The sequence below is a fragment of the Meles meles genome, chromosome 1, assembly GCF_922984935.1.
Source record: "Meles meles chromosome 1, mMelMel3.1 paternal haplotype, whole genome shotgun sequence".
Classification (NCBI taxonomy): Eukaryota; Metazoa; Chordata; class Mammalia; order Carnivora; family Mustelidae; genus Meles; species Meles meles.
The window spans coordinates 190323116-190349257 of NC_060066.1; the positions used below are offsets into that span (position 1 = coordinate 190323116).

Genomic DNA, 26142 nt, shown 5'->3' on the forward strand with positions numbered 1-26142 from the left:
CGGTGTTGGGGTTCAGGCTGAATTGTGCCTCGTGGGGCCTTTGGCAGCCCTGGAGGAGGAGGAGGAAGCCTGAACTTTGCTTCTGGTATCTCTTGGCTATGTGGCCTCAGCTGGGAGAGGAGCCGGGGCCCAGAGAGTCTGAATGAAGGGACCTACTTGGGGATGGCTGGTAGACCCCAGACCCCGAGATTCCCTCCACAGAGTCTCATTCTTCTTTGTTGTGTGGGGAGAGTCATTTCCCCGACTCTTTCCTCCTCTTTCCCCCAAACGCCTTCCTTGAACTCTGCAAAGGGGCACATCTAGAGAGACCCAGGTGCAGCTGGAAAACAAACCATCAGTATCTGCCCAGTCGAGAGGGGCTAGATAAGTAAGATGAGCAGGGCTGGGTTTGGAGGCTGGGTTTCTATTACCAAATCCTTCAGGGGCTCTCTAGAGCGTTTAGAGGGAAAGGAGCAGAGGTCCGCTCTGTGGGCTTTTGGGCACAGGAGACAAGTGGTTGAGGGTGACAAGTGAGACTTTCACTCCTGCAAATATAGATAAATTTAAAAATATATATTTATTTACTTGAGAGAGAGAGAGCACGCACGTGCATGCGCACAGGTGTGGGGGGAGGGGCAGAGGGAGAGAGAGAATCCCAAGGAGACTCCCCTCTGGGTGTGAAGCCTGATGTGGCGCTCGATCCCCAGACCCTGAGATCAGGACCTGAGCCAAAATCAAGAGCCGGCCACTTAACTGGCTAAGCCACCCTGGTGCCCTCAAAATAGGTAATTTTTGAGCACCAATTAATGCCAGGCATTGTTTGAGACACGTAGAATCCTGTAGCACATGAGACAGACATAGTCCATGTCCTGCTGGGACTTATGTTCGACTATCAGCAGACATATATAAACATGCAATAGATAAAATAATTTCAAAGAGCAGTAAATGCTAGGAAGACAACGAAACAGGGTGATGTAGAGTGTACCTGGGGGATGGGGTTTTGCTTCCGTTAGTGAGTGGTCAAGGAAGGCCTCTCTGAGCTGAGACCTGAAAGATGAGGCAGAGGAAGCCATGGGAATATCTGGGGCAGAGCGTTCCAGCAGAGGGAACATCAAGTGCAAAGCCCCCTGACGTGGGATTTTCAAAGAGATTGTAGGTAGTGCGGCTTATTCACAGATGGAGCACTGTCCAATGGGTCAGGAGATGGATTTAGACTTGGCTCTGCCTAAATGTCTCGAGTGTTTTGGAGCAGTAAGCCCATTTTCTGTAAAATTCCTACCCTAACCCCCCAGGAAGAGTTGATGAAATAAAGTAATAAAAGGGAATGAAAAAGACCCCGAGCCTCCCTGCTTCTGTTCCTCCTGCCTTCTTCTCCATCTTCTGGGGGCAGTAAGGGTAGAGGAGCTTCTTTCTGGGGTCTAAATGCTGGGGCTGGGTACAAGACACACTGCGTCTTCAGCAACAGGACTGGTGGTGGGATTGAGAGAGGCCAGGGACAAGGGCACCAGCCCAGCTACAAGAGATCCGGCCAAAGGCAGCTGGGCCAAGCCAGGGCTGGAAGGGCTCAAGGGGGCTCAGGCAGAGCTGGATGCAGGAGGAGGCAGGCAGCCGGGGGGAGGAATGCCCGGCCATGTGCAGAGGAGTATGGGCTACAGGTCCTCGGCTTTGTGTTAAGGCTCCCCAGCAGCTAGCCCTTTTATAGTGGACATAAACCCCCCCCACCACATATGTGGCTGTCAGGATAGGGGGTGGTGGAGAACTGGACAGGGAAACTGAGGCAGAGTCCTGACCATTCTGGTTGGCACAGGGAAAGGGGATGGGTAGCCAAAGCCTGAAACTTTGGGGTCCCTAGAGCACACAGGACTGATGGAGGAGGCCAGGCCTACAGCAGCAGAATGATTTCTAGGCTTCACTTGCTGCAAGTTCTGCTGTGTTGGAACTGGTATGGGGATGATCTCACAGGTTCCAGTGTGAGGGGACCAGATGGGGCTGATCCCCAGCAAGAGAGCCACTATGCCCCTTTGCTGCCATCTGGACTATTGTGTCCAGTTTGTAGCTTGCCCGAACGCTTTGTGGGGAAGGCATAAATTGGTTAATATTCGATTTTTGGAATCTTTGTCTGCTTTGCCCAGGACATCACCTTGTGTCAGCCTCTGAGACGTTGGCTGTTGCCATATATTCCTAGTTCCCTGGTGCTTAGCTGTGGACAGTCTTGACTAAGACTTGCGTTTTTCCCAGCAGAATACCTTTGGTCTTACATGGTTGTCCAAGAGAAATTAAGTGACCCACGCAAGGGTCGCACTGTAAGCCAATGGAGAAGTAAAAAAATAAAAAATAGGACAGTACAGATAACAAGAAGTGCTTTCATTAAGCATCCGCCAGGTGCCGGGTACAGTACTAAGGGCTTTATGTGGTTTACCTGGTTAACCAGCACATTGTGGTTAATTGCTTTCTGTTTTTTTTTTTTTTAAGATTTTATTTATTTATTTGACAGACAGAGATCACAAGTAGACAGAGAGGCAGGCAGAGAGAGAGGATGAAGCAGGCTCCCTGCTGAGCAGAGAGCCTGATGCGGGACTTGATCCCAGGACCCTGGGATCATGACCTGAGCTGAAGGCAGAGGCTTTAAACCACTGAGCCACCCAGGCGCCCCTGTTAATTGCTTTCTGATAGCTCTAATATCACCACCATTTTACAGATGAGAAAATAGGCTAAGAGAGGAGAATCGCCTGCCCAGGTACACAGAGCTAGTAAGTGAGTGGAAAGAGACTTGAACCCAGACAGTCTGACCACAGAGGCAGCACCCATAACTGCTTTGATCCAGGGCGTTTGTGAGTTGCGGGAGTCTCAAGAAAGGAAAAGCACCTGAGTTGGCTGGACAGGGCCCTGGGGGAGAGAAGTAGAAAACACTCTGACTCTATCCTCTGCAGCCTTTTGCCTTCCTCCATGTTCCATTCTTTTTCTGGAAGGTAATTGCTTGGGGCAGTGACAGCCTCCTGGCGAATTACACAGCTGGTTTCCCAGTGAGATTTGTAACAACAACCCCGCCAGCCTGGCAGCCCCCAGCAAGTTCCGGTTTAAGAAACTAATTGCTGGATTGTGTAGTTGGTGCTAAATTGGGTAATTTCTTGGTGACGGCATGCGTGCCAGTTCTTCCATTCCCAGATAGATCCGAGCTGCATCAGAGAATTTGTCATACACGGCACCCTCCCAGACTCCTCCTTCCCAGCCAACTTAGGCTGCTTCTCGGGGCCCAGAGGTTTACCGTCTGGGCAGCTCCCTGGGTCCTGGGATGGTAGACGGATGCCTTGGTGCAGGAAAATGGGGGAAAATCGCACCAGCCCCCAGAGTTGTCATAGGGCTTTAGGGAGCTTCCTTTATTCTGTACTTATCTGACCTTGGACTTAGAACAGACTCAGCACTCCCTGCACCGGGGAGAAGGGGAAACCACACTCTGGTTAACTTTGGAAGGGTGTGGGTCTGGGCGAGGTTCTGTTTTTTGTTTTTTTTTTTTCCTTTTTTCTTCTTTTAACAAATTCACTGTCATTACTGTGTTTACTTCAGAATGGCGTTTAGAAAGGTTGGCTTCCTGGGCTAGCAGCACAAGTCGGAGGAAAGCTAAAGCTTGGGGGCGGAGGAGGCAGCACTGGGTTTGACTTTGGGCTTTGCCACCACCTCTAGGACCTGGGCCTCTCTCAGCCTCAGTTTCTTTTTCCGTAAAATGGAAGTGGGGGGAGGTGATATTAGGTATCTCTTGGAATACTTGTGGGAATTACGTAAGATGCCGTAAGTGAAAGGCTTGCATTCACCCAACAAACACCTGCCCTTGTGCCAAGCATCGTTCTAGGGGTTGGGGTGATGTGGTAAGATGGACGAAACCCCTGCACTTCCCTGGAGCTTCCATTCTAGTGGGAGAGGCGGACAATCTCCAAATCATGCCAAATGAAAATGTTAACAGTATAAGAGCTATACAGGGACCTTGTGCCTTGAGAGCAAACAGCAGGGAGATCTGACCTAGTCAGGGAGGCCAGAGAAAGCTGCCCCCGAGGAAGCAACAACGAGGCTGAGATCTGAAGGGTGTGTAGGAGTTAACAAGGCAGAGGTGGGCCAGCAAAGCTTTCTGGGGAGGGTTGTGGGAACATGTCCCTGATGGGAGGGATCATGGGACTGCAGAAAGACTGGCCTGGTTGGAGCAGAAGAAGCAAGGGGGAGCATGTGATGAGAGGGTTGTTGGAAACGTAGGAAGGCCCGGACCCTGCAGGCCTTGGTGGACAGGTTATGGCGTTTTATCTTAAGAACATCAATAAACCATTGATGAGTTTTAAACAGAGAAGTGACATGATCGGATTTCTGGGACCATTTGGATTGGAAGCAGAGTAGGAAAGGAAACAGGGAGACTAGTTAGGAGCTTTTGCAGACGCTCAGGTAGGAGACGGTGTTCTGAGCTAATTGGATTAGTTAACGGTGCTCTCTACTTACAAACACAGGAAATCTGGCCAACAATGGTTTAAAGAGTTCATTCCTTACCACATTTAGGCCCAGAGGAAGGCAACTGCTTGTGTTGGTTCCAGGGCTCAGTGAGTCCAGGACTAGCATTTCTGTGATTCTCTAGGCCTTTGTCTCTTGTTGGCAAGATAGCTGTCTTAGCTCCAGGCATCATGGTTGTATTCAAGCTTAGAAGAAAGGGACGGAAGGATGGTACTGGCAGGCTCCACCCCTTTATCATAAAGGCAACCTATTTCCCAGAAACCAGCAGATTTTTATGTATATATATCTGTGTATATCATTAGCCAAAAGTGAATCGTGTGGCCGCCAGTTACTGAGGGTGTTGGGAAAGGGGAAAGAAGGTTGAAAATGAGTTTTAGCTAGTCATATAGTGGATATAGCTAGTGGATATGGAAATAAGTGGGCAGATCTATTTTTAGGAAGCAAAATCCATAGGACTTGGTGATGGGTGGAATTCTGAGTCCCATTCTTGCTTGTTTTGCATCCCTATCGATTAGTAATAGGGAGGGAGCAGGAGAACGTGGCGGCAAAGCGTACTATATAGGAGGAAGACTATATCATTCAATCTACGTCAATGAAATGTTTTCTTTAGAAAATCCATAACCTGGGTATCTCCTTCCCTCAGTAATTTGTATTTGATTACAGTTTAGTATTTGGACATTGGGGATTTTGGAAATCCAGAATAAAGTCTTCACATGAGGGATTATGTTGTGTAGTCTTTTAGAGTTTATAAAATGGCTTGATAGACACTTTATTATTTGATATGAAGATCCTGGGAGAGAGGTGAGCAGGCGTCCTTAAGTCCCTTGTCTAGTGTCACGTGCCTTCTGGTGTCAAAACTTGTGCTTTGTCCACCAGACAGTGCTGCCCTATAAGACATGGGTAAGGGAGGTGAGGATGACTTGTCTGGAGAGGAGCAATTACAAGGGCCTGTCTCCCTTGAGACTAGAGCTGGGAGAACATGGATTGGTGCTAAAGAGACTGAAGTTTGATAAGATCTTGATGGCGGCTCAGAGGTTTGTCAGCAGCACCTGTACGTGTGTGGGGGGGAGACCATTGCCGGGGGGGAAGCCTGGGAATGTCAACCATTGGGAAGCTCTGAGTGAGACTCCAGGTTGATGTGACCACGAACAAAGCAAATGAGATGGTCTGGGCTTCTGCCAAAGTGGACTTTCGTGCTGTGAGTCTCGAACGTGGGTTTTGCCTGGGGCAAGAGGAGGAGGGCCATGATGTGGGTGAAGGACCAGGCTATCAAAATTTCTTTCCAAAGCTTTCAAGAGCTTTTCCAGCAACTGCTTGTGAGGCCCTCTTGGTCTAAAGTTACCTCTGCTTCCCCAGAGAAGGCAAGTGGAGGAGAAGAATTGTTGTCTAGAGTCAGGCAGATGATGTCTCTGAGGTCACCTCCAGTTCCCTGCAGGCAAGGTAACCAACAGCTTCTTCAGTCCAGGCCACAGGGTGGGCCAGGGACAGGGTATGCCTCACTCTCTCCTCTATGGAAGATTTCCAGGACAGTCCACAATTCTCTTCCTTGTCTCACATCCTCCAGGGTCAGGAAGTTCTTCCTGATGTCTGACTGTGTCTCTTCCATTACTATTAATCACGCCTGCAAAGCTAGCTCTTCTTCCTGACATCCTTGTGTCTAATAATGGCATCATTAGTCTTCCAGTCACGGCTGCTGCAAACTTCAGAGTTGTCTTCCTTCCTGACTCTCTCTCCCCCACTTCATCCCAGTATTTGCCAAATCCCAAGTGTCTGCTGAAACTCTCGCAGTCCACCCCTAAGAATTCCTTATTTGCTCACCTCTTCTGCCTTTGTGCCTCCTGTTTCCTTCTCTGGGAATTCTCTCTCCCCCATCGCTTTGTCTTTGGTATACACAGACATCTTGTTCTCCATCCTGAACACATTCTTCTCTGGGAAGTCCTCCTGAATTTCCCTCTATTGGGTCTGGTCTTGTTTTCATCTGAACTAGTGTAATGTTTTGCTATCCCTTTCCAGTCCATTTATTCATCTACTTGGTGAACGTTTATTAAGGACCTGCTATGGACAAAGCCCTAAGTTAGGTGTTGGAGATTTGGAGATAATTAGGATATGATTCCTACCCTGCAGAAGACCACATTCTTGCTGGGGAGACAGAAACCGAAACAGACAATTTCAGTGCAGTGTTATGGTTTCTTTCATGGGGGAACCAAGGCTGTTATGAAAGCCCAGTAGAGAGACATAACCCAGAATGAGAATACAGAAAGTCTTTGAGGGTAGGTGGGGCTTCATCTGAGGAAGGGTTAGCCAAGGGAAAGAGATGAGGGGAGTAGATGGAAGGAGATTCTAGGAGGAGGGTACTGCTTGTGCAAAAATACAAGGACCTAAAATAACCCTGTCGTGTAGGATTGTTCCCTTGTTGGACTATAAGCCTCTCGATGACGGAGACCACACTTAGATCAGCTATATACACTTCTCACTCAGTCTTGCTTATGGTAGCTGCTCAACAAATTTTGTGGAATGGAATGGTATTTGGGGGCAATGAAAAAAGAATTGCAGTGGCTCAGCACCACGGACAGATCACACAGACACCTGCTGTTGGAGGTAGTCCAACCTGTGAGCTCATTTGCATGTATTTGCATAATGAAGCCAACTTCATTTCCCTGGGGGTCCAAAGGCTCTGCATCATGGGGGATCCAATCAGTCCTGGTTTGGGGGGTTGGGAAGGGATACTGTCAAGGCCAGAGACTGGTCCTCTGAGGACTCTGGGACAATCTCTTTCTTCCTTGGCTCACTGCCCTTTTCTTTTCCATCAGGCGCTGGTGATCCTGAGGCCTTCTGAAGTTAGGATTTTGTCTGGTGGTGGGGATCCTGACACTGAGGATGGGAAGCTCCGGATGGTGAGTGTTAGGAGTCTGGGAGATGGGGATTAGATTGAGGTTCTGAAATCAGAATAACTTGGGGCATTCTGGAAGCAGCCTGACACAGTGGGTATGGAGAGGTGGTGGTGGGGAAGAAGGGAGGCCAGGTCTCGGAGGTGCTGCTGTCTGGAGTCTTTGAGGCTGTCATCCCCTCCTAGTCAGCAGATGGCCCAGGAGCCTGGTCTGGGATGAGAGAGGGCACCGTCTGCCAGCTCCTCAGTCCCTGTCCCTCCTGCTGACACCCCCCCGCTGTAGCTCCTGTCCTGGCAACTCTGCGGACCTGATTGGAGGCGGTTCTTGCTGAGAGTTGACCTCTCTGTCCTGTAGCCTTGGCAAGCCTGGGATGGCGGCCAGGGGCACTGGTTCCAATGCTTTCTCTCCATCACCTCCCCGTCCTGCCAGCCCACTGTTCCTGGGAGGAGGAACTCATGAGTTCCAATCCCAGTGTAGTGTTTAGATGCTGCTTTGGAAAGCCAGTGTTCCTCCTCTTTGGGGTTTCTCCTCTCTTGGTGACTCCCCTACAGTGGAATGGGGGTGGCCGATGGGGGTAAAAGGCAGAAGGGGAACTTTCACTGGGGAACACTTGGAACCCAAAAGACCAAGAGGCAGTCATCTTAGGTTATTTCTTCCTGTCTCAGCCCTGGAGTGGGTGGTTGGGGGGTTGTGGGAGGGAGGAGAATGAGCCTGCAGCCAGATGGAAGGAACAGGGTGTGGAAGGAAGGGGAGGGGGTGGATACATAGATGTGGGTCCAGTGTTCTCTTTGGTTACTGCTGCTGGAGGCTGTGACCCTGGGGCCTGGCTCTTCACAGCAGTGGATATGGCTGGGATTGGGGCAGAGGTGTGGCTCTGGATCAATTTGCCCAAAGCCAGCTTGTTAAAAGCCAGTTCACCTAATGACTGGTTTCTTTGGGGAGGAAAAAAAAATGTGTGTGTATACATATATATATCTGTGTATATATATACAGATATATATATATATATATATATATATCTGTATATCTGTATGTATATATGTGTGTGTATATATATATGTGTGTATATATATAACATGTGTTATGTGGGTATAAAAGGATACCCAAAAAGACATTATATATATATATATATGTGTGTATATATATATATACACACATATATATATATATATATATATATATATATATATATATATAATGTCTTTTTGGGTATCCTTTTATTTTTGGTAACCTAAGAATTTTTACAAACCTGTTTGGCTGAGGGCATTTTAGCTTGTGAATAAGTATTTATCAAATTTGCAGCATTTGAGGAATGATGGCATTATTTTGTGTCCTTGTGAGTGTCTTTGTCTAGTATGACTGTTTTAAGGCATTTTAAGCTCATGTGGGTAAAGATAGTACAATTAATCACAATAAATTGATATGCATTACCTAAAGGGATACCAGATACCTAAGAATGGAGTTTTAGGGGAAGAGGCCTGTTCAGTCTGAATCCTTTTTCTCCTTATTTTCCCAGGAGGTTCCTGGGGCCTGGCCCCCAGCACTATGAAGAGCCCTTGCTGAGGCCATGAGGGGTTACCATGGCGACCGCGGTAGCCATCCCCGCCCAGCCCGCTTTGCCGACCAGCAGCATATGGACGTGGGCCCAGCTGCCAGGGCCCCGTACCTGCTGGGCTCCGGGGAGGCCTTCTCCACTGAGCCCCGCTTCTGTGCCCCAAGAGCTGGCCTGGGACACCTTTCTCCGGAAGGGCCCCTGAGCCTGAGTGAGGGGCCATCAGTAGGCCCCGAGGGAGGGCCTGGGGGGGCCGGGGTTGGGGGGGGTAGCAGCACCTTCCCCAGGATGTACCCCGGCCAGGGCCCCTTCGACACCTGTGAAGACTGTGTGGGCCACCCTCAGGGCAAGGGTGCCCCCCGCCTGCCTTCTACACTCCTGGACCAGTTTGAAAAGCAGTTGCCAGTTCAACAAGATGGCTTCCACACGCTCCCATACCAGCGAGGTCCGGCAGGGGCCGGGCCCGGGCCAGGGCCAGCATCCGGCACTGCCCCAGAGGCCCGCAGCGAGAGCCCCAGCCGCATACGGCACCTGGTTCACTCTGTGCAGAAGCTCTTTGCCAAGTCCCACTCTTTGGAGGCCCCAGGGAAGCGGGACTATAACGGGCCCAAGGCTGAGGGAAGAGGTGGTTCTGGAGGAGACAGCTATCCTGGCCTGGGCTCTGGAGGCCCCCACACCTCCCACCACCACCATCACCACCACCACCACCACCACCAGTCCAGGCACGGCAAGAGGAGCAAGAGCAAGGACCGCAAGGGGGATGGGCGGCACCAGTCCAAGTCCGCTGGCTGGTGGAGCTCCGATGACAACTTGGACAGCGATAGTGGCTTCCTGGCGGGTGGGCGGCCCCCGGGGGAGCCTGGTGGTCCCTTCTGCCTGGAGGCTCCAGATGGGTCCTACCGGGACTTGAGCTTCAAGGGGCGCTCAGGCGGGTCGGAAGGCCGCTGTCTTGCCTGCACTGGCATGTCCATGTCACTGGATGGACAATCGGTCAAGCGAAGTGCCTGGCATACCATGATGGTCAGCCAGGGCCGGGATGGATACCCAGGGGCCGGGCCAGGCAAGGGGCTTCTGGGTCCGGAGGCCAAGACCAAAGCCAGGACTTATCATTATCTGCAGGTGAGGCTTTGGTGAGGGTGGGGCACAGGGTCCTCAACATTCTACGGTGCTGTCACCCAGGGAGTTACCAAAAGGGTTGGATGGGAGTCAGTTGTTCCTGTGGTGGAAGCCTGGAGGTGAGGAGGTTCTGCCCTGCCGCACTGTGTCTCCTGGAGCCCTTTTTGGGATCTCGCTTTCCCCTTTTGTACAAGGAAGGGGCCCTTCTATTCTGACATTATGTGTCACTGCCAGGAAGACTTCCCTTCGACCTGCTGCTTGGACAAGCTGTGCCGGCCTCTATCTCATGAGCTCGGAGGCAGAATGAGGTTGAGGGTAGGCAGTGGACAGGACAGCGTGGCACTCTCTGGCTGTAGCTTTCCTTGAGATTGGAGGTCAGCAGTTGGAAAGCAGTTCTCCTGCCCCTAGGCCTTCTCCAGACCTCTTTTCTGCTCTGATCTGGGTGGTCCAGATACTGTTTGACTATGAAGGTCAGTTATTTCCAGAATCTGCCTCTGCTGAGGTTTGTCATGCTGGGGTGCCTGAGGTAGGACGCCATGAGGCCATGGAAGAGCCCTGGGAGACTGTCCTGTGGGTTTTCCTGGGCTGGGGACACACCGAAGTCTGAGTCCAAGATACAACGCCAGGGCAGGGCTTCCAGGGAGTGGATGGAGCAGGTGATGGATGGCATGCTGTCCCCCTCCTTTCTCGCCACTTGTGCGGTGTCTGCAGATTAGGCGAGGAGCTCCTTCTCCTTATGGTATCCTTATCCATCCCACACTGTCCCCTCTCTACGTCCTTACTGAGGTGGGGTCAGGGCCCTTCTTACCATCAACCTTTCTCTTCTCTCCCTCTGGCCCCTCTCCTATTCCCCCTGGCTTGCCTTTTTTTTTTTTTTTAAGTTTTATTTATTTAAGCAATCTCTGAACTGAACACAGGGCTCAAACTCATGAACCCGGCATCAAGAGTGGCATGCTCTTCTGCCTAAGCCAGCCAGGCACCTGCTGGCTTGCTTTTTGAGGCCTCCCATAGGTTTAGGAGGAAAAGTCAATACAAGTTCTGGAAGTCCAGCAGACTTAAGAGTTGTCCCCCAAACCCCACATGGCACATTTTTAATCCACAGTCATTCCCTCGGGGAGCATTTCCTGGGGGCTGAGGATGCAGAGATGACGACACAGAGGCTGCTTGTGAAGAGCTTACAGGGTTGGGGTGGGATAGACAAGGAAGCAGGTAGAACAGAGCGATGAGGCTGTGATAGGAGAGAGCCCTGAGTGCCATGGGAGCATAGAGAAGGCACCGCACCCACCGGGGGTGGCGGCGGCTGGGGGCTGCTCAGAGCAGCTTGCGGGGGAGGAGGACGCCGGAGCTGAATCCAGTGGAGCTGGAGTTGGTCGAGCACAGACGTGGATTAAGGGACTTCCAGAAAGAGACTACAGCATGTTCAGAGGTACAGAGACTTGACCTTGCATGTACCTTTTGGGTGTCCCTGGCCTTGCCGGTAAGTTCTTCACATGTTAAAGCTCTCCTGGGTGGAGAACTTCCGAGAGAGCTCAAGGGAAAAAACAGGGCCACGTGGAAGCAGACAGTAGGGAAGCTGGGAGACTTCTAGGATTCAGGACTTCTAGATTGCCCCCTCCCTGGGTAGAGAGGTTCTCTAAGCTGGGAATTGAAGGGTCCAGCAGAATGGGCCGAGCAGAGGACACGAACTGTCCTTCTCCCAGATCTCAGCCCTGGCCATCCCCGGAGCCTCCTGCCACACCACTGCTCCCTGCTGCTTCTCCAGGGCTGCCCTGACCTCTCTGGGGGCTTCCTTTTTAACATGCACCTCACAGTGTCCTGCAGAAGAGCAAGCAGCCGCAGTGGCTGTGGAGCGGGAGCCCTGCAGTGTGGCAGAGTGTGCCCTGGCTGTTCCATCTGCTGGCCTGCCTCTCTGCTCACCCGGGCTCCTCTCTGGACAGAGGCAGGGAAGGGAATGATCCCTCAGGGCATGGGGGTTCAAAGCATTTTAGGATTGCAAAGTCAGAACCCCGGGTGGGGGAATGAAAGGGGCCATGCCCCAAAGCAGGGGAAGCTGGCCCCATCAGACTAGGTGTCTTCGTTGGATCCTTAACCTCTTTGTTTTGACACCCTATTTCTCCCATTGGACCCCAGCTCTCCCTCAACCCTCTGTGGAACCCCTCCTTCTACCAGAGCCCTTGTTTCTTTATGGAGTCTTGTCTCCTCCCATCTTTTAACTGAGTTCCAGCCTCCTCGCTGAGTCATGCCACTCTCTGTGGGTTCTGTCCATCTTGGGACCCCATTCAATCCCTGGGTCACTGTTCTCATCCTGATTTCTGTCCCCTCACCTAGCATTCCCCCCACCCCATAGTCACTGTCCCTCCCTGAACTCTATGCTCTCCCTGGCTCTTGACCCGTCTTAAAGTCTCCATCCTCACCCCATTCAACCTGTTCCTTACAACAGGTGTTTGAAATCTTCCCTACCTGGCCCAGCCCTCTCCCCATGCCTCTTTGCTTGTACGTCATTCTTCCTAATGTGGGCCAACCATCACAGGCTCTCTGTCAGCCCACCTACAGACTCATATAGATCCCCAGCCACCCCCCTCCCCTTCCTTCTTGGCTCAGAGAAAAAGCCAGGACCACTCATCATCATCCCGTGCTGATTCCTCCAGCAGGGCTTGAGCTCATCTCCTCAGGATCCCCTCTACCCCTGAACTGACCGTCCCCTACCTCCATCCCTCCCTGCATTTAAAGACTATCTTTATCTTGACTGGCTCTTTCTCTTATCCTGGAAATGTGCCCAGGTCTCTCATCCTAAAAAATCCTTCCTTCCCTCCATAGCCCCTGCCATCTCCTGTCTTCCCTTCATACCCAAGATCTTAGAGCATAGATTCTTCATCTTCACTTCCTTTCATTCTCCCCTTGATGACAGTCTGACATCCACATCCCCTGCCCTCTAAAATGTTCTGGCAGTAGTCTCCAGTGGTCTTTCGAGGGCTCTCCTTGAAAGGCACCTTTCAATGCTTATAATAATAATAATAATAATAATAATAATAATAATAATAATAATAATAGCTAACATTTACTGGGGACTTACTATGTGCTGGGCACACTATGTTGGCTTACTTAACCTTCCCACCAGTTCTGGGGCGTTTGCATAATTGTCATTACCAGTTCGCAGACAAGGAAACCGAGAGAGTAATAGTTTTTGCTCAAGCTCACCTAGCAAGTGATGGGGTGAAAATCTGAACATGGATCTAGCTCCTGAGCCAGAATTACTAACCTCTGAATGTACTGTGGCATTTGACATTATCAACTCCTTTTATTCTGGAAATGTCTCCTGTTTCCATGACATGGCATTCTCCTGACTTCCCTCCTACCCCTCTGCCCACTCCTTCTCAGGTGACTTCATAGGCTTTTCTTCCTTTCTTTGCAGTCCCCTTTTTAAATGTCAGTGGATCCCTCCCCAGCGCTCTCTCTCTTTCCCCTGGGCTGTTTCATTCACCCCTGTGGATTCAGCTGCTGCCCATGACTCCCACGTGTCTGCCTCCAGCCCAGATCTCTCTGCCGCTGAACTCCAGAAGCGAACACCCAACCACCTGCTCAGTATTTCACTGCCAAACTTAAGATGCCCAACCCTAACCTATCACCTCTCCCCCAAACCTGTTTCTCTGGGATTCTGTGGCTCAGTGAGCGACAGCACCATCCCCCGGGTCCTCAGCCAGCAGCCTCCCAGTCATCTGCGGCTCCTCCCCGCCCCCTCGCCCCCTCGCCCCCTACGTCTAATCAGACTCACTGATGCTCCTTAACACCTCATTTCCATCTCCTCGTCCCCCTCATTGTCATGGTCTTAATTTAGGCTCATCATCTCTTGCCTGGCTAACAGCATCAGCCTCCTAATTGGTCTCCCTCCTGCCATTCCATCCCTTGCCCTGCTCCAGGCCCTACACAGTGCATCCCCCCTCTGGACTGTCAGAGCACTCTTTCTGAAACAAATCTGATGGCACTTCCCTGCTTAGAGCCCTCTGTGGCTCCTCAGAGAGGGAAGGGGGGGAAGGGTTGGAGGATTTGGGATGTCGACAGGTTAAGAGGAGGAAGGAGGAAGAGGGGTGAAAGGTGGGGGCTCGTGATACTTCGCTGCTGGGATGGGTCAACAGAGGTCACTTTGGCCTCTGATCTCCATCCTCTTGGCTCCTGGCATATCACCTTAATTAAGTAGTAAGCAGTCCATGAAAGATGATGAGGCATCTCCTGTAAGGGAGGGGACAGCCTGAAACCTTACCTCTGGCTCCGCTTCTGCCTGTCCCTGGGCCAGCCCTGCTCCAGCTAGCAGAGCGCCTCCTGCTGGCAGTGGGGACAGAGGGTCCTGGCTTCTAGACGTAGTAGGGACGCATCCGAGAGACAGAAGCCCCTGTCCCCGCAGGTGCCGCAAGATGACTGGGGGGGTTACCCCACTGGGGGCAAGGACGGGGAGATCCCCTGCCGCAGGATGAGGAGCGGCAGCTACATCAAGGCCATGGGGGATGAAGAGAGTGGAGACTCGGATGGCAGCCCCAAGACGTCTCCCAAAGCAATGGCCCGGCGCTTCACCGCCCGCCGCTCCTCCAGCGTGGACCAGGCCCGGATCAAGTAAGGACAGGGAGGGCCAGGGCTTGGGCTGGGAAGCTGATCCTGGGGGGGGGGGGTGTCCCTTATGGTTCAAGTGGGGAGTCTCACCCTGCTCCACATAAAGAGGGGGTCCCTGGTGATCGCTCCAATCTGAGTGCCTCTTTGGGACAGTACCTTTACCCAAAAGTCTCCTGGGAAGATCCGTGTCCGGGTTTCCGAGGGATGGAACCTGCTCAGGGGCCCCAATGCTGTTATTCCCCTTTCTAGCAGACCCCTGTTTTGAATATGGAATTTTGTTCTTTCCCAGCTGCTGTGTCCCACCCCGGATCCATCCCCGGAGCTCCATCCCTGGCTACAGCCGTTCCCTCACCACCGGGCAGGTAGGGACCATCCAGCATGCCTGAAGGAAAGGGTGGGAAGTGGGGTTCACTCCCATACTCAGCCTATGCCTTAAAATCAGAGGTCCAGCCCCTGGACAGAGCACAGGTCTGGTTCTGGGGGAGCTGGAAGCCTGCCTTGTGACTTCTGGAGCTGATTCAGACTGTGGGGGTGGGGGTTTCAGTCACATCCTTCAAAACCACCAAGGATCCTCAGAGTGATGAATTTGTAGGGGTGACATCAGGACTCTGGGGTTCTCCAGCCATGTCCTGGCCTGAATAGTCTCAGCTCGCCCCGTGCAAAGAGTAGGCCTGTGGTACAGACGAGGGAGGCAGAGATGCAGTCCGAGAGATGCCCACACTTGACCTCTTTCCCCACCAGTCACCACCCCTGTGGGACCATTAGTGAGATCCAGCAGATCCTCTGGTTTTTCACCTTTAAAATGACAGTAGTAATGATGTTTATCTCAGGGCCTTTGCGAGAGTTCAGTGAGAACATGTATGCAAACACGAGATGCCTGGCCCTCAATCGGTACTTTATAAATGTGAGTTCCTTCCCTAAATGGGGTCTTTCCCCTTAACTAAGCAGAGGCACGCATGATTACACGCATGACATGGACTGGGATTTCAGCTCAGCTACTTAACAGCTGAGTGACCTGGGGCAAGTTATTTGACTTTTTTGAGCCCCACTTTCTCCATTTAAAAATAGGCGTCGTAATAGTGTTCTTGGCACATAGCCAGCACTCAGGAAAGGTTAGCTATTTTTACTGTTTGCTGGGGAAAAAAAAGCAATGCAAAAAAGCAATGCAGAAGTCTGTCCAGATTGGCTTCTCTTGTTTGCTGCTGCGGTCTTTGTTACATTTCCTGAATCAGGGAATCTGATGGGCACAGCTGTCTTTTCACATCAGACTAGCCTGTTGGCTAAACCCAGTGGTTAATGCTCATTTTACTTGACCCATCAGCGACATCTAACACAGATGATGGCTCTCTCCTTGAAACACCATACTCAGTTTGCTTTGAAGACTCCATACCTTTTAGGTTCTCCTAGATTCTCACTCTGGATGTTTATGCTTAGTCTTGCTCTGGGTGTCTTTCCAACGCTCCAGGATCTGAACACTGGATTTTTCCAGGGCTTAATTCCTGGACTTCTCTGGACACACCCACCTTAGGTGAGCTCACTTGGGCTCATGGCTTTGAATATTATTGAAGGCCTGATGACTTCCAAATGTGTATCTCAAACCCCAGATCCTTCCATAATTGCCAGGCGTGTGTGTCTAACTGTGTATTGAAACCTCATTTGGATGTTTAATAGACATTTCAAACTTAAGATATCCACAGTGGAGCTGTTGGTACCCTTATCCCCTACTCCTTCCCCTGCAAAATGTCCTCCTCCATCCACTGTCTTCTCTGCTTCAGATAATGGCAAATTTATCCTTCTAGGAGCTCAGATCCAAAAGCCTGAAGTCAGTCTTGACTCCTTACTCTTTTTCACCTCTCCCCATCCAGTCCTTCAGCAAATCCTGTTGGTACCACCTTCCAAGCATATCCAGGATCCAAGCACATCTCACCACCTCCATTGTCATTACTCCAATCTACATCACCATGGCTTCTGTCCAGGCTATTGCCCTGCCCCCTAAGTGGTCTCCTGCATGTGTCCTTGCTCCAATTCATTCTCTCTCAGCACAGCTCTGAGCGATCATTTCAAAATAGAATTGCATTCACTGAAAACCCTCGCCTTACATAGAGGACTTTACTATGACTTATGAAGACCTGCATGACCTGGCCCTTGCTCCCTGTTAGTCCCTCTCCTAACACTGTTCCCTCCTCTCATCCTCTCCAGCCACGCTAGTTACCCTCTGACACCACAGGTGTGTTCCAGCTTTTTGTCTCCTTCTGTTTGAGCTTTGTCTTTTGTAAATAGTTTAAGGAATTTATCTCACATCTACTCTGGCAATTGCTTGAGGGCTTAGTACATTTATATTTATTGTGATTACTGATATGCCGGGATGTGTTTTGTTGTTTTATTTTGTGCCCTTATTTCTTCCGCTTTTTGGGTGATGCTTTTCTACTCCTTTGCTACCTTCTTTTGGATTAGTTTCTTCATTTTTCTTAATACCAAATCCCACACTGCTTTGTTTGGCAGTTTCATTCTTGTAGTTACTCTTGTAATTTTCATGTGCACATCTGACTTAGCAAAGCCTAAATTTGACAATTTCTTCTATCCTTAGATCATTTCTGTTTTGACCACCTCGTCCCTTCTTACCTGTGCGTGTTGTCTGGTATTTTAGTTCCACTTTCTTTTTAACTCTCCAAGTTAGTCTTTATTATTTTTGCTACATTTTATGCTCTTAGCACTTGATTACATAGACTCACATTTTTACTTCCCCCATATCTTCTCACAGTTCATTCCTTCCTTTGAAATATTCCTTTCAGTAATTTTTTCAGTCAGTGTCTATTAGTAGCAAACTTTGTTTTTAACAAAAATGGAGTCTACCCTCATTATTTAACATAAATCAGCTTATTTTAGAATCTTAGGTCAACATTTATTTTCTCTCAGCATTTTGAAGATATTCTTTTGTCATCTGTCTTCTGTTGTTGCCTTTGGGAAGTCTGCAATCAATCTAATTGTCTTTGTGGATAGTTTTCATTTCTTTCTGATTGCTGTTGAGATCTTGTGTTTGATTTTGGTGTTCTGCAGTTTCACTATGATATGTGTGTATGTTCCCTGAATCTGAAGATTAATGCTGTTCATCAAATCTGGAAAATTCTCTCATGGTTAGTGTTTGCTGGTACATCTTTTTTCTTCATTTTACTTTCAACCTACTTGTGCTTTTTCAAAAAAACCAACCTAACAATTTCTGCCTTCTGAACGAGGCTTTCTTGTTCATTCACATTTAATGTGATTATTGATATGATTGGATTGTATCATGTCATTGTTTTTCCTCTGTTTGTTATTTGCTGTCTTTTGTATCAAATAAATGTTTTAGTGTATTTGAATTTCTTTATTAATTCCTTTTTACTATATTATTTGAGTTATTAGAGTTGCTCTAGGAATTATAATATGTATCATAACTGATTAAAATCTAATTAATTCTGATAAAATAGAGCAGAAACACTGCTCCAATGTATCTCTTTTTTTCTCTCCCCATTTGTGCTATTATTGTCATGTACTTTCCTGTGTATATGTTCTAAATCTAACAAATATTATAAAAAGTAATGATGATGTTATAATAATAATTTTATAAAATTTTGTGCCTTTCAAAGAAGTTGAGAGGAAAAAAGGAGAAAAGTATATCTACAGAGTCTTTTATGTTTGCCATTTCTTGTCCCTTTCATCTCTTCCTGTGGATTTGAGTTACCATTAAGTATCCGTTCCTTTTAGCCTGAAGAACTTCCATGAATGTTTCTTGTAAGATAGGTCTGTAACAAATTCTTCAGTCTATGTGTATTTGGAAACATCTTTGATTTTACTTTATTTTTGAAGAACAGTTTTGCTGAATATAGAATTCCTGGTTGGCAGTTTTTTCTTTAAGCATTTTGAATATACCATTCCACTCCCTTGATGCTTATCGTTCTGATGAGAAGCCGGTTGTTAATCATATTACTGTCTTCTTGTGTGTGATGAATTGTTTTTCCCTCGCTGCTGTTAAGATTTTCTCTTTGTCTATGGCTTTCAACATTTTGATTGTAATGTATCTGGCTATGGATCTCTTTGTATTTAACCTTGAGCTCCTTTAATCTGTAGATTAATGTTTTTTGTCACATTTGGAAAGTTTTGAGCTGTTATTTCTTCAAGTATCTTTTTCTCCCCCTTTCTCTCTTCTTCCTTTGGGATTTCCGTCACATGTATACTGCCTTGCTTGTTATTGTCCCATAGGTCTCTGAGGTTCTGTTTATTTGCATTCTTTTTTCTCTCTCCATTCTTCACATTGGATAATTTATACTGATCAAGTTTACTGATCATTTCTAATGCTGAGCCTTTCTAGTAAAAAAGAAGAGCACTTCAGTTATTGTACTTCTCAGCTCCAGAATTTCTATTTGGCTCTTAAAAAATTTCTTTTTGTTGTGATTTTTTTTTTTAATCCATGTAGTCATTGTTGTGCTTTCTTTTAAACCTTTAAACATTTCCCTTAGTTCTTTTAACATATTTGTAATAGCTGCTTTGCAGATTTTGTCTGACAAATCAAATGTTTCTGGACATTCACATTTTCTTGTGTATTTGCATGTCTCATGATATTTTTTGTTGTATATTGAACATTTTAAGTAATATATTGCAGTGACTTTGGATTCATATTTTACCTTTTTAAAACTTTAAAAATTTACATTCTAGTTCATTAACATACAGTGCAATATTGGTTTCAGGAGTAGAATTCAGTGATTTATCACTTACATATAACAGCTACGACTCATCACAACAATTGCCTTCCTTAATTCTCAACACCCCTCTAGCCCATCCTCCACCCACCTCCCTCCATTAACCCTCAGTTTGTTCTCTACTGTTAAGAGTCTCTTATTTTTTTTCTCTCTCCCTCTTTTCCCTTCCCCCCACTCATATGTTCATCTGTTTTGTTCCTCAAATTCCACATGTGAGTGAAGTCATATGGTATTTGTCTTTCTCTGGTTGAATTATTTCACTTAGCATAATACACTGTAGCTCTATCCACATAGTTGAAAATGGCAAGATTTCATTCTTTTTGATGGCTGAGTAATATTCCGTAGTTTACACACACACACACACACACACACACACATATACACACACCATGTCTTCTTTACTGATTTTTGTCAGTCAGTGGACATTTGGGCTCTCTCCATAGTTTGGCTATTGTTGACAATGCTGCTGTAAACATTAGGGTGCATGTACACCTTCAGATATATATTTTTTTTATCCTTTGGGTAAATCCCTAGTAATGTATTTGTTGGATTGTAGGGTAGCTCTATTTTTAACTTTTTGAGGAGCCTCCAAATATTCTCGAGTGGCTGCACCAGTTTGCATTCCCACCAACAGTGCAAGAGGGTTCCTCTTTCTCCACATCCTTGCCAACACCTGTTGTTTCTTGTGTTGTTAATTTTAGCCATTCTGACTGGTGTGAGGTGGTATCTCAGCATGGTTTTGATTTGTATTTCCCTGATGATGAGTGATGTTGAGCATCTTTTCATGTGTCTATAGCCATCTGGATGTCTTTTTTGGAAAAGTGTCTCTTCATTTCTTCCACCCATTTCTTAACTAGATTATTTGTTTCTTGGGTGTTGAGTCGGTAAGTTTTTATAGATTTTGGATACTAATCCTTGAGCATATTTGTCATTTGCAAATATCTTCTCCTATTCTGTAGGATGCCTTTTAGTTTTGTTGATTGTTTCCTTTGCTGTGCAGAAACTTTTTATCTCAAAGAAGTCCCAATAGTTTATTTTTGCTTTTGTTTCCCTTGCCTCTGGCAACATGTCTAGTAAGAAGCTCCTATTATGGCTGGGTGCCTGGGTGGCTCAGATGGTTAAGTGTCTTCCTTCTGCTCAGGTCATAATCCCAGGGTCCTGGGATTGAGCCCTGAGTCAGTCTCCCCGCTCATCAGAAAGCCTGCTTCTCCTTCTCCTTTTGCTTGCTTCTCCTCCTTCTTGAGCTCACACTCTCTTACTGTCAAATAAATAAATAAATCTTTAAAAAAAAATTTGCTGTGGCCAAGGTCAAAGAGGTTGCTGCCTGTGTTCTCCTCTAGGATTTTGATGGTTTCCTGTCTCACGTTTCAGTCTTTCATCCATTTTGAATTTATTTTTGTGTATGGTGTAAGAAAGTGGTCTGATTTCATTCTTCTGCATGTGGCTGTCCAGTTTTCCCAGCACCATTTGTTGGAGAGATTGCCTTTTTTCCGTTGGATATCACGTCCTGCTTTGTCGAAGATCAGTTGGCCATAGAGTTGTGGGTTCTTACTTTACCTCTTAAAGATTGCTATTGCTTTGTTTATGTGTTTGTTGATCCCTGGACTAAATCTGTGAAATCGGTCTTCCTTGCTAAATGTGGCCTCTGATAGATTCACCAATTTTTTTTCTTTCTTGTTTTTATTTTTAAGCCTGGTTTCCTAGGGGGTTTGCCCTTGTGTCTGCATAGCTTATTGTTCAGCCAGAGCTTGTGTCCCCAAACCTTGAGCCAGAAAGTCTTCTCTCTGCTTATGTTTCTATGTGTGAACTAGGGAGTACAAACTTCAGACTGTTTTTCAGCCTACCCTGGATTTTACTTTTCTGCCAGGCTCTCTCTTGTCACCGCTACACATGGACACAAGCTCCACTGGCCAGAGAGGTGTGGGCAGCTTGAGGCCTCTCTGTCTCTGTTGTGCATGCACTCACCTCTGCTCAACCCAGCATATGTGGAATGCTCATCAAACCTTCTCTGGTTGTCTCATGTCCTGGAACTCCTCTGTTACACCCCTGCCTAGTCTGCCAGTCCATTGCTTGCCCCAAACAGTGCTGAAATCTGAGCTTTGCAGTGCTGTATTCCTGTTCTCCCCCTAGCTTCCCCTCTGTCCCCCCATCCCCTGTGTAGTTCTTGATACCATACAACAATGTTCCAAATTAAGTGAGCCCCTTTTGGCAGTGGCAATGAAGCAGCTGGTTTTCACAGCCTGTCTCACCCTGGTTGAACTATTGCAAGGGATAGAACTGGGAACTTGAGTAATGGGAGCAGCCTCAGGCAAGGACGCCACGGACTCCTGCTGTCGCTTTCAGGTCTACGCTTCTTTGTTGTATACCTTTGATTGATTTTCAGAGTGATGAAGTGGTTGTCTTTGACAGTTTTGTCAGCTTTATAGCTGTCTTGCCTGTCACTCTGTCGTGCGTGAAGTCAGAAGTCTGGAAAGTTCTCCATCAATCTAATTAACTCTTCAGATATTGCCACTTCTACTTTCTATCTAGCCTCTTACCTGGAGCTCCTATTAGTTGTATGTGGGACCTTCTTACTCTTTCCTCCGTGCATCTTAACCTCTTATTCATAATTGCCATTTCTTTGCCTCTCCGTGCCGCCTTCAGGGTGAGTTCCTCAGATGTATCATCTGATTTACCAATTTTCTCTTCAGTTGTATGTCATCTACTTTTTAACTCATTAACTGCATTTTTAATTTGACTTTTTTTCAGTTCTAGAAATCTGGTTTGGTTCCTTTTAAATCTTTCTAGGCTTCTTTTCAAAACTTATATTCTCTCCTTATGTTTTCAGTTTTATTTTTTAAGTTTTAGAAGTTTTAAACATAGTTTATTTTATTTTTAAAAAGAATTTTATTTATTTATTCAGGAGACACAGAGAGAGAGGGAGGCAGAGACAGAGGGAGAAGCAGGCTCCCCGTGGAACAGGGAGCCTGATGCGGGACTCGATCCCAGGATGCTGGGATCATGACCCGAGCCAATGGCAGAGGCTTAACCAACCAACTGAGCCACCCAGGTGCTCCAGAAATTTTCAACATAGTTTAAAAGCTAATCTGTTTTAGCTAAGGAAACAGTAGGTGCAGTAACAGATAAAGCTTGCATTCTCAATGACTTCACTTAATAAAGCTTAGTTTTTGTTTCTATCTCAGTTTGCATTAGTTGTCTATTGCTACACAATCTATTACTCGCAAACGTAGTGTCTTAACGCAACAAATACTTATTATCTCAGCATTTCTGTGGGTCAGGAATCTGAGTGCAGCTTAGATGGGTGCCTTCTGGGTCAGGTGACTCACATGGCTTCAGTCAAGGTGTTGGCCAGGGCTGTAGTCATCTCAAGGCTTGATTGGAGGAGTATCTCCTAACTCACTCACTCACATGGCTATTGGCAGGCCTTGGATGCTCACTGGCTATTGGCCAGGGTCGTCAGTTTTTTGACATGTGGGACTCACCATAGGGCTACTCATAACATAGTAGCGTGCTTCTCCCAGAGCAGACTCTGAGAGAGAGTGTCCAAGATGGAAGCCATAGTCTTTTTGTAATATAATCTCAGAAGTGACATTCCATGTTCTATTCGTTATAGTAGGTCTAGTTCATGGTCAAGATGAGGGCCTACATGAGGGTGTTAATGCCAGGAGGTGGAGATCTTTAGGGGCTGTGTCAGACCTAGTGTACCACATGGTCTGGTGTGAACTCATTTTCGGTGGAACTTTATCTGTGAGAATCTTCAACAGTCTGGGTTAGGAGTGGGTCCCTCAGAAAATAATTCGCAGTTGTTTCTGTTAGACGATTCTTGGTTTGGGACCATTTCATGTTCATTTTTAATTTACAGGGAGATGTCTGGGCTGTGTAGGCCCACAGGCCCACAGAATCCTGTGTCTGTGTGAAGACCAGCTTGTGGGTACAAAAATCTTAGGAGATTAGCCTACTTTTCCCTCCCTCCAATGCTTAGACTACAGACTGGCTTCTTTTCATCAGCCTGTGCTGAAAATTGATTTTTTTTTTTTTTTTTTAGTCTACCATTCATGAAAGGTTTTCCCTTTCCTACGTTTATGGAGGTTCTCATTCCTAATGCTGTTTCATGTGGACCCAATGCTTTCCTCCTACCCCCAAGTGGGTGTTAATACCTAAGCCCTTTGGTCCCTCAGACCAGCAACCAGTGCCCCCACCTCCCACCATCACTGGACTGTTTGCAATACTGACTCACACAGTTAATATTCTGATTTTCTAGTCTCCTCTTTGCTTTTGTCCCCTGGGGACATATCTTTCTTTCTTGTAAGCTCAGCTATGCATATAAAACATTTCTTATATTTTATCCAGTATTTCAGAGTGTTTTGAAATGGGAGTGTTTTCCAAGGTTAGCTAAATTATGGCATAGGTAAAGTGTACAGATGCTGTCCAGCCCCCAGAGGACCTCACTGACTCTAGCACAGACAGTTTTCAATTAGACCCAAGCCAAGTATTTTCCTCTATATATCCCACATTCTTGGAAATACTTACCGATTGCAAGTCTGGTTTGGACAGAGGCTAATGTTCCCATTTTCTAAGAGGATACTTTGACTTTGACTCTACTGAAAGTGGGTCTGAGGGCAGCAGGTTGGAAGGCAGTGCAGGGATAACAGGCGAATTCACAGCACAATGTTACAGTTTTATAATCATAATACAGTAAAGATCAACACAGGTGCAATATTCCTCTGGGAGGCTATATAAGTCTGTGTTTCCCTGGGGTCCTGGTCCCTTGTGGGAACTTCAGAATCTTGTCTTCACCAATAGAGGTGAAAAGGATGTGGCCCCAGGGAGTTTCTCATCCCCCCTCTGTCTGCTTTGGATGGAGTTGGCCATAGGAATAGCGTATGGTTGGGATTTCAGGAGCTTCAGAAATGCTGGGAAGGAGAGGCCTCTGAAAGGTATTGTCAGTGTGATTTAAGAACCTCTTACTACTACTAATAGTCTATTATGTTTATTGAGCATCTGCTATATGCCAGATATTATGCCTAACACTTCACATACAGAAGAGGCTTGGAGATACAGATACAAGCTGCAGAATGAAATTCCTTCCATCTGTGGATCCAAAATTGAGACCAGAATATTCTCTACTGGGTTTAGATCAACTATCATGTGACCCAGAAGCAATCCTCTGAGCTGGATTGGTTCTGGTTGGGGAATATCTTGAGCATGACCTAGAAATAGCAGGAGTTAGATCAACTCCTGAGCTTCAGGAAATACCCAGGCATTGCTGGTTCTTTGTACCCCAGGGGTCCAGAGATAGGAAACTGAGAGGTGGACTTGCAAAGGGTCACAATGAAAGCCATGGCTGCCCCAGGACTGTGGCTTGTGCCACATATAGTGCAACTTCACTTCTACAGGATCTTGAATGGATTTTCCATGACCTGTGATTTCTCTACACTTGTAATGAAGTTCCTTTAGAATGTGGGGGCTGCAGAAAGAAGTCCGTACACTCCTTTTTGATATCTGGGCCTACGCTGGAAGCACTGAATCTGAATTTCCAGCAAATTGTGTCCCTGAGCTTCAAGGTAGCCAAAGCAAAGAGAGGTGTATAGTTAAAGAGCCCGGGGTTCAGGTCCTTGGGATGGAGCTTGAGTTAACATAGGTTTAAAAGGTCCCCAGGAGATTCTGATTCAGCCTGGCAAAAGAGCCAGGAAACCTGGCATTTGACTTCAGTAAATCACTTACAAGCTGGGCATCGTTGTCAACTCATCTGCCCCATCTGAGCCTTAGTTTGCCCCTTGGTAGAACTGGATGGAAATTTCTACTCAGTTGGGAGTAGAATTTAGTGATAGCATGTTATGATTTGGAGGTGGAGTTATGGAAACATTGAGCTGCATTTTATACGTGGATCAAACCACTACGTTATCTGTTGATTTCATACAAACACGATGTTATGAATCCTTCCTGGAAGATGTCACAAGATGCAGCCAGGTGACATTTGCTATCACATTACCATGTGGATGCTGCTGAGTACCTTGTCCGAGACTTCATCCATCCGCATAATCACTTGGTGGCGGGAGGGGATTTCTCTCGGCCTCAGTAACAGGAATGGTTGTAGTTGTTATGAGTGGTGGCCTATTTCCAGGTAGACCCTGAGACCTTCACATGCCACTGACCAAGGGCTGGCTGTGTACCAGTACCTGCACCAAGTGCCCATGTTTTTCTTTGAGTCCCCTACATAGCCCCCCCGCCATGAAGATGGTACCATTATCATTCCCATTGGGCAGGTGACTCAACTGAGCCCCAAAGCTTTAAGTAGTTTGCCCAGGTCACACTACTGGGTGGTAGTAGGGCCAGCTCTTGAGTCTAGGTGGGTCTCCCTCCATAGGATCTGCAGACAACCTGCGGGCTATTCTCCTTGATGCTTTTGAAGCTCAGGGTCAAGTGTGCCCACATCCTGTGCTCTGGAGGTAGGGCTTCTCCCTGGGACCACCCACCTTTATTTTTCCTTTGTGCCACTTTTCTTGTATAATATAAAAAGAAGCTGCAATCTCCATAGTACATTTAGTCTTAGTGCAGTGCTGTGGGACACGGTTCCATGAACAGAGTTTTTGTTTTGCATTTTCCTTAGTTGCTTTAATTTTTTTTACACACCATGGATTCTGTACCACAAAATATCAAGACAAAAACAAGAACCTCAGTCAGCAATGGCTGAACTTGCCTTAGAGGATGAGCATAGGGAAGGAACCAGCTGGCCACATCAGAACCCTAGTCAGTGGGCAGAAGGTGGGAGAAGGCTTGGAAT

The 26142-nt window shown here is 47.3% G+C and overlaps 1 protein-coding gene across 2 annotated transcripts in view; it reads left to right on the forward strand.

The window, feature by feature from the left end:
* The window catches only part of DLGAP3 (DLG associated protein 3), a 61922-nt gene that overhangs the window by 14251 nt on the left and 21529 nt on the right, over window positions 1-26142 (forward strand). For both annotated transcript variants that reach the window (XM_046017026.1, XM_046017019.1), the window contains exons 2-5: window positions 7278-7361; window positions 8872-10026; window positions 14423-14628; window positions 14915-14987. In XM_046017026.1, coding sequence (XP_045872982.1) covers window positions 8923-10026; window positions 14423-14628; window positions 14915-14987 — 1383 coding nt within the window. In that variant the 5' untranslated portion in view covers window positions 7278-7361; window positions 8872-8922. The remainder of the gene's footprint in view (window positions 1-7277; window positions 7362-8871; window positions 10027-14422; window positions 14629-14914; window positions 14988-26142) is intronic.